Consider the following 15336-nt stretch of genomic DNA (forward strand, 5'->3'; position numbering starts at 1 on the left):
CTCAAAAACTAAATTTCTCCTCTATATAATAGTATAGGCCTTTAGAACGCAGTAATGTGACCTGCAACCCAGCAATATGCAAAATGAACATGTATCTTTGGTAGTGGCACTGCAAATGAGTGCTCTCACTTCACAGTTGTCTGTTACTTGTGTGTGAACGTTCAGTAAAAAATTCTAAATAAAATCTTCATGTTTAGGGTTGTAAACATGACAAAATGTGCAAAAGTTCAAGGTGTTTTAGTACATTCGAGAGGCATGTATATGTAACCGGCTTAGGGTTTTGTGCCTTGTGGGGCACCATATTACGTCATGCCCTCTCCACTTCCGCATTTCAGCCGGTGTTTGCATTTAAACGCTGTGTATGTCAGTGTACAATCGGAACAGACAGCTTGTCGAGTTGCACCGAATGGTAAAAATCCTGTAAAATGTTGTATTACAAAGTTTAAAAGTATTTAACATGCAAAACTAGCACTGGGAGCGTGCGCGGTCATTCTGACACTCCTCCATTGCGATATCCCGTCAAATCCGACACTTTTTGACACCACTATTCCGACAATAGGTCCTTTAGGTTAGGGCTAAGGCAAGGTAAGAACTAACATGTGTTGGAATGGCAGGGCGTTGCACAAAAGATAAAAGTGCCACCACTCAGACAAAAAGGGAAAAATAAAATCGGAATGCTGGGACGTTTGATAAAAAAAGGAAACACCCCCACTCCAACAATTAGACCTCAATGTTGGAGTGGGGGGTGTCGGAATGGCGGAGTTACAGCAGCAGACGCTGCTCTCCCCCTCGTCAGACTGCCACCCGCTATCACTGCCCTTTGTGTGCTGTAGCCTCGGTAGATCTGCTTGTTGTAGTGCTCGTGGTGGGTTCATTTACTGTGTTATGTGTTGCCAATCCCATGTCTGTGTTGTAGATGCTGCCTAAAAACTAATGTGGCTTAAACATAATCCCCCTTAGGTAGGCTACAACAAATATTTGTCTGCTATTTGTCTTTAATATTATATGTTTACTCCTTAGACGCTGTTGGCCATTGCTGTTTTTATTTGGGTCTTGTTAATGGCTGAGCTACATTTTAGGCTATAGTTTTATATGTTTTGTTTCCGTTTTACATAGTTATCATTCCCTATTATTGGTCCGATTTGATTTTTGACATATCTGCATGTGTAGTTTGCCCTAGTTTTGATGTGCTTTTTGTGGTGTGTGTGTGACACAGAGCTCTGTTGTCGTTGGGTTTGTCCCCAACAGTGTTGCCACAGATTACTTGAAAAAGTAATTGATTACCGATTACTCCATTGAAAAGTTACTTGATGAGGTCAGAAAGAAGGGCAAGTCAGTCAGATCAGTTGTGAAGGCACATGGGATCTGCCATGTAAAACTAAGCAGATACAGCAAAACACTGCAGAAGTTGAGAGACCGGGATCCAGTGATTATCCCAGTGTAGTTTACTGAAGCATAAACACAGTGTTGGCGGACTATTTGACTCAGACAGCAGACCGTATTATGGACTGACTCCATGTGAGGTTAAGCATACATGTTAGAGAGGGAGAGAGACATTGTTCTTTTATTTAAAGGAACTATACAGAGTTTAAAAATGTTAAAACTAAGTATTTTCCTCCCCTACATGTTCCAACAATGTCCTAATGAGCTTAGACCTGTTCACCACAACTGCCTCTAAAGTCCTGCACTGTCAGGACTTTTTTGAAGCTGCAGTTACACGTCTGACCTGAGGTGGCAGTAGTGAGTAGAAAATGACCAACTTGCGTCTACCCCCTTTAAATAAACCTCTTTTTGAAGCAGATCACATGACGTGGCCTCTGTTTTTATTTCTTTTCTTTAACTGTTACAACTAACCGCAGCATGTGTTACAACCTACAAGTGGGGTAGGTTGTAACAAAGGACCATCATGAATTTCACATCAACTCACAAGGTCTGTGGTATTCTTGCAGAGGTTTGAATTGGTGCCATTTGTAGTAAAGAAATGTGGGCACTTTGTTTAAAGGTTTGAGAACTCTAGCTCAAAAATTCAGTGAGTTACAGGTGCTGAAGCAAAAAGTGTTACAACCATACCGGGTTCCCCTACATGTCAATAAATCTTCCTAATCACTGCTTTTGTCTGTTTGAGTCTCTCCAGGTTAAATTGGTTAATCCCTGTTATTGGGTGTGTGGTGCTACTGCTGCGCACCAGGAGTCGCTGTGACCTCGCCTCGACGCACATGGTGTCCGCGGTGATTTCCTGGCGCCGGGCAAGAAACAACAACTAAGAAACAACAAAAAAACATGTGAATGCACCGACACTCATGCACATATGTGCTCACTTCCCCGATGTTACACAGTGATCACTCCTCTCCCTCATGGTTAAATATAGTGAGTCTGATAGGCGAAGCGAGGAGAAATGCACTTGAATTAGCTCATTTGAATTAGTACTTTATTTTATTTGATCACCCCTCCAGGAACCGCCACCTTAACGTGGTGGAGGGGTTTGAGCCTAAATGATCCTGGAGCTCTGTTGTTGGGGCTTCGTGCCCCTGGAGGGTCTCCCATGGCAAACAGGTCCTATAGGTGACGGGTCAGACAGAGAGCGGTTCAGAAGCCCCTTATGAGAGACCAACAGGCCCGGTTAGAACTATGAGGCCGTCCTTCTGTGGACCCACCACCTGCAGGAGGAGCCATAAGGGAATGGTGCATTGTGATTTGGGCAGCTCCAACGGCTGCCCCCACGACCCGGCAAAGGGAAAGTGGAAGAAAGTGAATGGATGGATGGATTTTATTTGATCAGGGACAATGCACTAAAAACATTAGTCTAAAAAGAAGAGATGTCATGTGCCAGGTTGTCAGGACATTGAAGTTTAATGCTTACGTAATTTGGCCATATGGCATTTTCATATATTTTTTGTTCAAAGGTTACGAGTGGCTTTGCGCCTTCGCCACTTATGAGAGGGCATCACGAGAGGAGGTGACTGCTCTGATGGAGCACCACTGACATTCATTTCCTCGATTACATCGTGCTGCCTTGTGTTCTTCCTAACTAAATAATTTACTTACCCCATCGTTAGCTAAACAATGTTCATGTCTCAAGACAGAAAGAGCTGCAGCAGTCCACTGTAAATGCAAAACAAATGCACATGTTCACCCCCCACGCTGTGGAGTCTGGGTGGAGGAAAAAGTTTTTTGTTTACACGTCGCCATGGCATTGTCTCCATCCCACTTTCTTCCCACTTAAATGTGTCATGTCTGAAGTGGCAAGATCTCAAAGTGAACTCTACTAAACGCATAATGTTAAGCTATAGACTGCGATTTCTAACCCAAGATCGGGCCCATAGTCTTTAACAGAACAATTCAGTGTGGAAGATGGTGAAAAGCAAAGAGAGAGACTTTCAGAAAATTGATGGGACAGACAGTAAAACTCACAACACTGAGGCTGGCAAAAACTATGTGCTTCAACCACAGTGCAGCTCATTCTTGTCAAGAGTGGGTGGATTAAAGATGAATAGACCTTAGTTTCAGTTTTGTTTTCACTGTTCGCAATAAAAAGGTAAAACTGGATTATCTAAACACACAGAATAGTCAGAAGCAGCGTCACACCAGAGTTTTATTGTGAACTGAACAAACTGAGGCATTTCTCTACCTTTGGAATATTACAATGCACTTATGTGTCATCACTGCGAGCTGTGCGAGGGTTATTAAGTCATGTGTGCACTCCTAACAATAACCCAGGTGTTACAGAAGTTTTATGTAAAATTAAATGAACTTTATTTACAGACCATGTTTAAAATAGTGAATGGTTACAAAAGTGATGAACAGACAATATGCAGTTATTTAATGCAATTTGCACAACCGTGAAATGTATTTATTATGATCAGTAAGTAATATTGCAATTGATGAGATCAGTAGTTAATAAATCAAATTGATTTGTAAAAATGCTGCTATTCACTGGATGTGTTTCTTCTCAAGGCTTTTATAAAAACCCGTCTAGCATCCTCAGCCTGTGTCTTTAGTATATACTGAAGTGCAAAGTAGGTTGTAACACCGGAAAGAGTCATTGAAACAGGGATTTCAATAAATGGGGCAAACCTGGCCCCTACCTGTAGTTTCTTTTCTCTAATGTAAGTAGCACCAGCAGTCAACACTTCTTTCACTCTACCACTGGTAATTTTACATGCTGTAAGTGAGGACTTTATTTCCATCTTCAGAACCTCTAAAGAGACACCACTAACACCGGACAGCTTCTGCAGTGACTCAAGACTAAGACCAAATGAATTTTGGCACTGCTCTGCAAATGTTGACAAAATCTCAACATCAACCATCTCAGAGAGTCTAGGCACAGCTGCACCCACTGCTGAGGCTAAAATGTACCATTTAATTCTGCTTTCTAAAGCTTTTTTCTTCTGTTCGATGACATCCAGACTGATGTTGGGCAGAGCCAGGAGCAGAGCATCCCTCTGGAGTTCAGGAAGTTCCTCATTAAGAGTTTTACAAAAACCCTCAAATTCGTACAGATGGAGATTATGACTGGCCACCAGGAAAACCTTTGGAGACTCAATGTCCAGTTTCTTAAGTTCTGCATTGGGAAAAAGGTTTGTTAATAAAATTAGAACATAAAGAGCAGCGCAGAATCACAGTTAGAAAATCACAAAAGAAATACCTTCGATGCAGTTCTCCCTGATCTGATTAAGGAAAACCTCCTCATTCAAGTCTGGATCATCCCTTTTCTCGTCTCGTATGTTGTGATCGATTTTGGATCGCACAAAGTAGAACTTTTTCTTCATCTTCTGAATTTCTTTTGCCAGTTTTGCGTCATTTTCTGTGAAGCGCTCATTGGAAACAATCATGAAGAAGTCGTACTTCTCAAACTCCATCTTCTTTATGTATTTATCAGCTGTAAAGTTGGTGGTGCCGACTCCAGGCAGATCCCAGATTCTAATGTTCTTATTCTGTGGATGTTTGTATTCTGTTGGCGCCATAGTTGTCTCCTTCACTGCACCAGTTGGAGCTGCTCCCTCTGCTCTGTTTTTGATGTTTCTCAGAGAATTGACCAGAGTGGATTTACCAGAGCCAGACTCTCCTGTGATCGCGATGTTCACACAAATTTTTTTTAACATGTTCAAATGCTTCTTTGCCTTTACAGCCGCTAGAGCCAGGTCATTATTCTGATGCGCAGTTTTAATTTCTTCTTCATAGTGATCAGCCATGACGGTCCCTAGGAAACAGTGATGAAAATTTTTTTAAATTATCATAGCTATGAGTCACTTAGCAAACATTAAAGCTGCATTTCCTCACTTTTCAATACGTAGCGTTCACGTGACATCACAACTTTCTAAAGAGCCCACAGTTTAACATTGAGGTGGAGCAACTGACGGTAACTATGGTAACTGTGGTAACTGACACAATGCATATTTTTATGTCTTTGTTTTTTGGCTCATATCTCAGTCATTACTGGAGTTCATTATCTCCTCTGTCAGCACATATGAACTAATGTCCGATTATTTTCTCAGAAAAACGTCAAAAAGTGGTGATAATATGCGAAAACATGAGTGTGATGTTGTCCAATAGAAAGGACTTTCAGACATAAAAATAATATCACAGGTTTGTGAATCCAATCACGATCAAATACTGATGAGGAAAAACATTTGTACATTTTAGTTTTGGAGATTTCTTACAAAAACTGTATTTCTCCCATAGAGTGTATGTATTGTGTATTGTATTGGCCCCGCCCTCCATCTGACATTATGACATCATCACATTCTAAATCGTGAACGTCACCTATTCTTGAAAATCGGATGCAGTTGAGCATAAACTGTTTGCTGCTGCCCTGACCAACACAGTTCAGTGCAAAATGTTTGCGTCCTGAATTTGTTTATAGTTTTGTCAAATGGAAATAAAAGTCGGCGACACGAAAAAGTGGGACATATCTCAGTGGATTTACTAAGAAAAGGAGACGGAGCTCAGCCCTGGGACAGAGGAGAAAGGTGGTTCTCGTAAACTTTTAGTGATATAATGTTCTGCTGTTTGCTTGATCTGCGTAGTGCTGTCCGTGCCTCTGTTATGACAGAGAAGTGAAAAAGGAGCTATGGTGTTTTTCTGTGTATTCCACTCTGTCATTGGCTGCTGCTTTCTGTGTTCACTTTTGGGACAGTAGAATCCCCCATGCTTCTCCTGTGCACCGTGTTCTATTTACTGCGACTGAGGTTTTGTTGCATTTTTCTGCCACCCACATTACACGATTCAAACAAGAGTCCTGTCGTGACATATAATTGTTCAAGATTTGTTTTACAGTATGTAAATAGAAAGATGTAATTACCAAGCTCCTCCTCCAGAGTTTTCCACAAATCCTTGAATTCGTAGAGATGGAGTCTGAAAGCAGACACCAGGAAAACGTTTGGCGACTCAATGCCCAGGATCTGGAGTTCTGCATCAGGATAAAGATCAGTCAGAACAAAAACAGCAGATTTAAAGCTCATTAAAAAGAATTTTAAAACTAGTTATTAACTCATGATTTAATTTGTTATTTAACTAAAAACAAATTCAACTTTGTTAGAATATAAAAAGCAGGGCAGACTCAGAATTAATAATTCTCAAAGGAATTACCTTTAATGCACTTGTCTCTGATCCGTTTAAGGACTTCCTCCTCATTAACATTTGGATTTTCCTCTTTCTCGTCTTGTACGTTGTGATCGATCTTGGATCGAACAAAGTTGAACTTTTTGTTCATCTTCTGAATTTCTTTTGCCAGTTTTGCATCATTTTCTCTGAAGCGATCACTGGAAACAATGATGAAGAAGTCGTACTTCTCAAACTCCATCTTCTTCATGTATTCGTCAGCTGTGAAATTTACAGCGCCGATCCCCGGCAGATCCCAGATTCTGATGTTCTTGTTCTGTGGATGGATGTACTCTGTTGGCACCATGGTGGTCTCCTTTACTCCAGTTGGAGCTGCTCCCTCTGTTTTGTTTCTGATGCCTCTCAGAGCATTGACCAGAGTGGATTTACCAGAGCCAGACTCTCCTGTGATCGCGAAGTTCACAGTAATGTTTAGCTCTTCCTCACACTCCTGGGCCTTTTTAGCTGCAGCAAGAGTCTGGTCATCGTTCTCCTGTGCAGTTTGAATGTCTTCTTTACATTGTTCAGCCATGATGATACCTGTGAAAGAGAAATAAAATAAAATTGAGAGAATCTCCATCATAAGTCTCCCACACCACTCTGTCTCTGCTTGCTCTCTGACTGCTGGCAGCATGTAGCAGCTTCTCCATCTGCACAAAGTGAGCTCACCTGACCAGACCTGCGCTCCTCCCAGGCGACGCTTCCACACATACTACACACATACCGCCCTATTTATGTATAAATGTATAAATAATGTCAAATTAATTAAAATGTACAAATTGTCTTTTTGTTTACAGTTCATAAGTGATCTGTTTAAAAACGAGGTGGTTTTATGTTATAAAATCTCACAGCCCCATGTTCGTGAGCTGCTTCAATGTGATGTCATCGAGTTCACTTGTTCCAAACGCCAAAAATGCTGAGTCCACACTCGTGAACTCCCCAAGTCTGTGCTCCGATTCTGCGCTCCGATTCTGCGCTCCGATTCTGCACTCCGATTCTGCACTCCGATTCTGCACTCCGATTCTGCACTCCGATTCTGCACTCCGATTCTGCACTCCGATTCTGCACTCCGATTCTGCACTCCGATTCTGCACTCCGATTCTGCACTCCGATTCTGCACTCCGATTCTGCACTCCGATTCACTAGAGTTCACAAGTGCAGAGTCTGCAGACTTCGCATCGAATGTGTGGGTGAGCTACTGGTGAATCACAATCTGTGTAATGAGTACCCCTGCTCTAAAGCCAAAAGCACATTTTTTTGTTTTGTATAAGCCCTGCTGGCTCTTAGGCAAGTAACTTTGTTTTCATATAGAATATGCCAGAATGCTGCAAAAAAAAAAAATCATTTTGTTCAAAATATTTCAAAGAGGACGCCTGAACTCATTAATGACTATGGTTCACTTATTACCCAAATCACTCTTCAAACCGCTATTTTAGAACACAAATAAAACCTTTATTTGAGCTGATCTGTTGAAAAAATTCCCGGGCTAAAAATGAGAGCCACTCCGGCCCTGCGCCAACAAAACCTGTTCAGGCTTCCACAACACATCCTGATTGTTAATGTGATTTCATTTAGTTTGGACCGGACTGTCGGCAAATACATCACACTCATGGACTTGGATCATGATCATGGATTAGATGAGATAATTAATGACTGAACACATGAACACATGTTTGACAAACAACATGAATATTTGTCACTTGGAGGAGTTCTGTCTGGTTTTGGTCACTTTCTCTCTCAGCAGATATTTTATCTGGAGACTATGGTCAGTAAACAGAGAGATATGGTTCAGAAACTTCTCCACAACTGACGTCCAGCAGCTTTACATAATCCCATGTCATTTTGAATTCTGATTGTATTTTGTATCATAAGTAAATAAATAAAAAGTGTTACCTTTAAATATGAAATCATTTATAATTACCTATCAATAAATCGACTTTACTCCACATTTAAAGCTGAACAAGTTTCAATGATCTAATAATAAAACATTAGTGTCAGTAAAAGTGTAAATAAAGGGTTCAGACTAAGTTGGAGTGAGTGAGTCTGGTTTATCAACAAAATAAAACACTTCATCAAATAACTCGAGTTTACAGAGTTAAACAGTTTCATGAGTCTTATTTATTCTGTAAAAACATGACAAAAATAAATTATAGGTTCTAAGTGTTACCTACCAGTCAGTGCCACAGCTCAGTTTGACCTGAAGAGTTACTGACCTCTGCACCGTCTGGTTGGACTGATATATTTACATAATATTCTTTTTTTTTTTCATTTTAGCCACACCTCTTCTCTCTTACTGGAAACTGGTGCAACAACAATAACAAGCTTTAACCTCTTAACTCCCAGGCAGGTGCAGACTGTTGTTGTGTCCTTGGGCAAGACACTTCACCCAATGCCTATGTGTGAGTGGGTGGTGGTGGTCGGAGGGACCGTTGGCACAGATCTGAGCGGCCTCGCTTCTGTCAGTCTGCCCCAGGGGAAACTGTGGCTACATGGAGTGAATGAACACCCCTCCCTTTCATGCGTCATATGAAAAGCAGGATTCAAATAAGATTCCCTTCCCTTTTGGAGACGTTGGCAGGACAGTGATGGCGGTTGTAAAGTAAGAGTGCAATAATAAGAAAAATGGCTAAACACATGTAGTATTTTACATACTAGTTATGCAGAAGTGGTTACATAATGATTGTGTCTCATGTTTGATAAAGTTTTAGTTCAGTAAGTGGAGCAGGGCCAGGTCTTTGTCTGAGGGCTGTGCCTTTAGGTCCTGCCCCGTCCAGGCTCCGCCCACGGCCGCTCCTCAGGTGCAAATGAGACATTTACAAAAATAGTTTCTGTATCGGAAACAGTAACCAAGCTTAGAGCATTTGTTAGCACGATATGAAACTATGTAATAACAATGTATAAAAATAGTAATCAATAATGTACAAAAAATAATATATAAAGTAACAAGTGTCTATCCCAGGTACAGGCTTGTATTGTGCTTTACAAGCCTGTGTTGACGAGTTTCATTCCCTCTACACTCAGCGGTGCTTAAAGTGCATATGACACATTAGATACAAGTTAACACAATTATATTTAAGATTTCCGAAAAATAAATGTTAACAATTTCTCTTTAGTTTGGCCATTTTGAGTTTCACTTCCTTATTGGACACTGACCATGTTAAGTCTGCCTCATCTATGTCCTGTCAGTAGCTTATTAAAAAAAAAAAAATCTTCATTTAAATTGCTGCTTCAGTGAATTAAAATGATAGTTAATACTTACAACAGATGTTATCTAAATAAGTCAAAAGCCAAAAAACCTGAATGAATTGGCTAAAATCTATTTATATTGTAAACAGGTTTTCATAATTGTATGAGCCATGACATGTATTCTGTAACATTGTCTCACCCTCTAGCTGGGGCTCAGTGGTTTATTCCCCACTATTTAAGAGGAACTTGTGTTCGGAGAGGAAAACTCTGACGGGACGTCCTGGGGTTTTGGTGAATAAATCTGATATTTTGAGGACTTTTAAGCTATTCAACAACTCAGACACTGTTGTTTTAGTAGTAGTAGTAGTAGTAGTAGTAGTAGTAGTAGTAGTAGTAGTAGTAGTAGTAGTAGTAGTAGTAGTAGTAGTAGTAGTAGTAGTAGTAGCAGACGTTCCTCTGTTGTCTGTTATGATCTTCATATGATGTAATAACAGAGTAAATACCAGCAGAGTGTTTGTGGTGAATAATTCAGTCGGTCCGTTGGGTCTGGACTTCCCCAGGTCCCATTAACCCTGGATCAGAGGGGTCTCCTGGGGCCGAGCGCAGGGGCCGCTGCAGATAAACACAGACGATTTTATTCTGCACTCAGGATTTAAAAACTCCTCCTCCTCCACTCCCTCTCCTCCTCCTCCTCTCTTCCAACTTTACCGACAATAATGTCCTCCTTCAGCTACAGTATGTTGTCATATATGAATAACCCAGCAGAGGGCGCCAGACTATAACTTTTAACTAGAGTTAAACAGTGAAGCTGTTTAAAAACAAGTCAAAAACAATAATAGATCAGGGTGTGGTTTGTGTATAGGTGTATGTGCAGAATAGATGTTGACTGATGTCAGTGGTGTGAGGTGAGTAGCCGGGCCTGGAATGGAATTTAGCCTTTTAGCTATAAGCCTGCATTTTTAATTTTTTTTTAAATTGTATTATACATTTTTTTTTGTATGCATTGTCCCCTTAAATAAATAAATAAATAAATACGAATGCAAATAAAAAATGACTATTTCAAATTTCAGTTTCCTTAATTCTCCCAGTGTTCCCGTCCTCCAGAAGATAAAGTTATTATTTTTACAAAATGATGCAATCGGCTTTCTATATCTTTCCCATCATCCTCTCCCCATACAGTCTCTCCCACTCTCCTCATGCCTCTCCCTCTCTAGCATCTTCTCTCTCCCCCCTCTCTATTGCCTCTCTCTCCTCCCTCTCTCCTCTCATGTCTCTCTCTCTCCCCCTCCCTCCCTCTCTCCTCTCATGCCTCTTCTCTCTCTCTCTCCCTCTCTCCCTCCCTCTCCTCCTCTCTCTCTTTACTCTCTCTCCTTCTCCCTCCCTCCTCCCTCCCTCCCTCTCTCTCTCCCCCTCCCTCTCCTCCTCTCTCTCTCTTTACTCTCTCTCTCTCTCCCCTCTCTCCCTCCCTCTCCCTCTTCCCTCCCTCTTCTCTCTCTCTCTCCCCCTCCCTCTCTCTCCTTCTCTCTCTTCCCTCCCTCTCTCTCTCTCCCCTCCCTCCCTCTCCCTCTCTCTCTCCCTCTCCCTCTCTCTCTCTCCCCTCTCTCTCTCTCCCCTCCCTCCCTCTCCCTCTCTCTCTCCCTCTCCCTCTCTCTCTCCCTCTCTCTCTCCCCTCCCTCTCCTCCTCTCCCTCTTCCTTCCCTCTCCTCCTCTCTCTCTCTCCTTCTCCCTCCCTCTTCCCTCCCTCTCTTCTCTCTCTCTCCTCTCCCTCTCTCTCTCCCCTCCCTCTCTCTTCCCTCCCTCTCTCTCTCCCTCTCCTCTTCTCTCTCTTCCCTCTCTCTCTCTCTTCCCTCCCTCCCTCTCTCCCTCTCCTCCTCTCCCTCTCTCTCCCCTCCCTCTCCTCCTCTCCCTCTTCCTTCCCTCTCCTCCTCCTCTCTCTCTCCTTCTCCCTCCCTCTTCCCTCCCTCTCTTCTCTCTCTCTCCCCTCCCTCTCTCCCCTCCCTCTCCCTCTCTCTCCCCCTCCCTCTCCTCCTCTCCTGCACCTCTCCCCTGGTCCTCCAGTGCTGGTCGCAGCAGCCCGAGCGCCCGCCTGTACCATGCCCTGTTGGCTCCGGTCTCCGAGCAGCCTGAGCGTCCGTGTCCGGCCCCAGCAGCAGCACGATGCCCGGAGGGAAGCGCGGGCTGGTGGCGCCTCAGAACACCTTCCTGGAGAACATCGTGCGCAGATCCAGCGGTGAGTGCGGAGTCAGCCACACAGAGGAGCCTAGAGTAAGATTCAATGGTGGCAGATTTAACTAGAACCCATATCAGATCTAGGAACTGACAACAACTAGACAATTTGTGCTGATTGTAGAAAGAAAGAAAGAAAGAAAGAAAGAAAGAAAGAAAGAAAGAAAGAAAGAAAGAAAGAAAGAAAGAAAGACATAGCATAACCATGTGTGTGTTATCGTCTTTTTAATTTTAGCAATACTGATCATAGATTTATAATAATTGTCCCCAAAAAATGTTGAAAAATAAATAAATAAATAAAAATAACCTTAAAGGGGTATTTCAGGATTTTTGACATAGGGCCTCATTTCATAGTTATCCAGAGTGTTGCTGATCTCTGGAGATATTTTCTGGAGATATTTTTTTTGTAATTAATGCAGTTCTTATATTTGAAGAGTTTCGTGGCACTAGGCTAATGCAAGGCTAGTGCATTTCTATGGTATCAGCTAGCCTGCATTAAAAACAGTCTGACCCGCTCCACAGAGCACCTGAGGCAAATCACTTATAACACCAGACTAACCATATAAATGTCTGTGTCGATAGAGTAGTTTTAACCATTTTGCATTGAAAAGAACTTATATTTGAGCAGCATCAGCTTCGTGGTTGTATAAGCTACGCAGCGGCGGAGTGATCTGCTAGAAAATAGTCCCTCAAAATGCGATCATTCATGCGATGCAAAGTCAGTTATATTCCAATCGACACAGACATTTATATGGTTTTATGAACCTTCACGGCCCCTTCGCTCCTCCAGCAGGGGTCTCCTAGTTATTCCTAAAGTCAACAAAAAGACTCACGGCGAGGCGTCTTTCCAATATTACGGCCCTCGCCTCTGGAACCACCTGAGGAGGAGCTCAGGGCTGCAGAGAAGGTTCAAGTTTTTAAGAGCAGGCTCAAGACCCACCTTTTTAACTTAGCTTTTAACTGATATTTATTTTTGCTAGGTCTATTTATTATTATTCATCAGCACCTTATAATTAATTTAAATTGACATTTAATAGTTATTAATATTTATTCTGTATTTATGTATTTTATACTTATTTTTTATTATCCTATTATTCGATTTTACTTACGTACTTTTATTTATTTTAACAATTTTTATGCTCTCCCAGTTTCCTCTGGAGGAGCCCTCTGCCTCGGGAGCGGTGATTGGCTGTGGCTGCTGGGGGGCTGTCTTGTGGGTGTCTGGATGGAGGTGTGGTGTTGTCCGGGCACCCTGTGTTGGTCCCTGTGGTGCAGCCGAGGTGCCGCTCCCGATGCAGACGGCTCCTTGGATAGTGTTCCCTTACCTGGTTTATCTGCACCCAGCCTTATCTTAGCCTTTTGTCCATAGTCTCCACTGTTTTACCTTGAGTGTGTGTTGTGCTTGTGTGGTGTGTCTTTGGGGAGGGGGGAGTGTGAATGCGACAATGTGTTTGTATTTGTGGGACGACGTGGGTGTGAGAGAATGTTTTTAAATGTGTAAAGCACTTTGTGCTACATGACATGTATGAAAAGCACTATATAAATATGATTGATTGATTGATTGATTGATTGATTGATTGATTGATTGATTGATTGATTGATTGATTGATTGATTGATTGATTGATTGATTGATTGATTGATTGATTGATTGATTGATTGATTGATTGATTGATTGATTGAAGGGACTGCAGTAACCAGTCTGTTCAGTGAATAAACACACACAACCTTGTTTGATGAGGCAGGTTTATTTTAGGATACAATGACTATACACTGTCATTAACTGTGGTTTATACAGACAGGTGTTTGGTTGTTGGTTGTAAATTAGTGAGTAACGAGAGGAGTAAATATATATTTATAAAAATGTGTTCATATTGTTAAATGAAATTGGAAATTTCCCATATTTATTTTTTCCACATATCTGTACACATAACCACTAAAGTGAATGCATTATTGATCTGTGGTATTGTAAAGAAACCACATGTGGATTAATCTGAAATGTATGAAATCTCCGATTTATCTAATTCACACAGATGTGTTCAGCCCCACAGCTTTTTTAAAAACCTGTTGAGCGTCCTCTACCAGTGAATTCAGAATGTATTTGAGAGCTCTGTAGGTTGTAAAACTGGAAAGAGACATTCCAAAAGCGATTCCAATAAATGGGACAAAACTGACTCCCTTTAATGCCAATGTGGTAATGTGAGTCGAAGACCTGGACAACAGACACATCACACGACCTGTGGTAATTTCTACTCCTGCGAGAGGTGACTTTAACTCCGCCCTGAGATCATCTAAAGACACACCACTAACATCAGACAGCTTCTGCAGTAAGTTAGGAGTTAGGCCCAGAGTAACAGCGCAGTGCACTGTGAAGGCTGTTATCATGCTCTGATCAACACCCTCTGAGAGACCAGGGATTGACACAACTGCACCTGCTGCTGAAGCCATAGAGAGCCATTTTATGTTTCTCTCTAAAGTCTTCTTCTTCTGTTCGATGACGTTTGTGCTGATGTTGGGCAGAGCCAGGAGCAGAGCATCCCTCTGGAGTTTCGGAAGTTCCTCCTTTAATGTTTTCCACAAATCCTCAAACTCATACAGATGGAGTCTGACACCAGACACCAGGAAAACCTTTGGAGACTCAAAGCCCATGGTCTGAAGTTCTGCATTAGAATAAAGGTCAGTTAGTACAAGTACCACGGAGCCCTGGAAGTGACATCAGACAAAAAAAATATAAATATATAAACTTTTTTTTAAGAAATATAAAAATGCATATAAATTATTATTATTATTTTTTTACACCACAAATTATCTCGGGGGAATGTGTCAATTATCTCGGGGTAAAAAAAAATGCTTTTTTTGAAAAACATTTTTTTTTTTTTTTATTAATTATCACATCCCCCTGACATAATTTTCCCATTCCCCCGAGATAATTTGTGGTGTGAAAAAATGAATAATGAATAATGAATGATTTTTCTATACCCCAAGATTATGTCGTTCCTACGGAGCCCGCTAGGGGACATGACGAGAATTTTTTTTATTGCATTATTTCTCAAAAGTTTTAGGATTTTTTTAAAAGAAATTAGAATGCTCACTCCAGCCACTAGGGGGCTGCTTAAATAAAAAGGAAATAATTCCACACGCGTCCAGCAGAGGGCACTGGCATAAAAAGAGACCAGGATACAAACAACACATTGGCAGTCCTGTCAGGCTCATTATTATTTATTGAAAAAAGTTTGTTCTATCGTATTTTCCCAATCAAAACATATTTTTATATGTTTATGGACCCCGGCAATGTACTCCCCATGTATGTTTTGGGCCCCAGGGAA

General features: G+C 41.5%; 2 protein-coding genes across 3 annotated transcripts in view; both read right to left on the reverse strand.

The window, feature by feature from the left end:
* The window catches only part of LOC306975770 (interferon-inducible GTPase 5-like), a 132496-nt gene that overhangs the window by 87755 nt on the left and 29405 nt on the right, over positions 1-15336 (reverse strand). The gene's annotated exons all lie outside the window — the stretch shown is intronic.
* Positions 3689-5192, reverse strand: LOC306976309 (interferon-gamma-inducible GTPase 10-like; the record flags this gene model as incomplete). Its single annotated transcript, XM_079574229.1, has 3 exons — positions 3689-3702; positions 4145-4561; positions 4646-5192. 3 exons carry the CDS (start codon positions 5190-5192, stop codon positions 3689-3691), a joined length of 978 nt encoding a protein of 325 aa, XP_079430355.1.

Source organism: Gobius niger (assembly GCF_951799975.1).
Source record: "Gobius niger genome assembly, chromosome: 16".
NCBI lineage: Eukaryota > Metazoa > Chordata > Actinopteri > Gobiiformes > Gobiidae > Gobius > Gobius niger.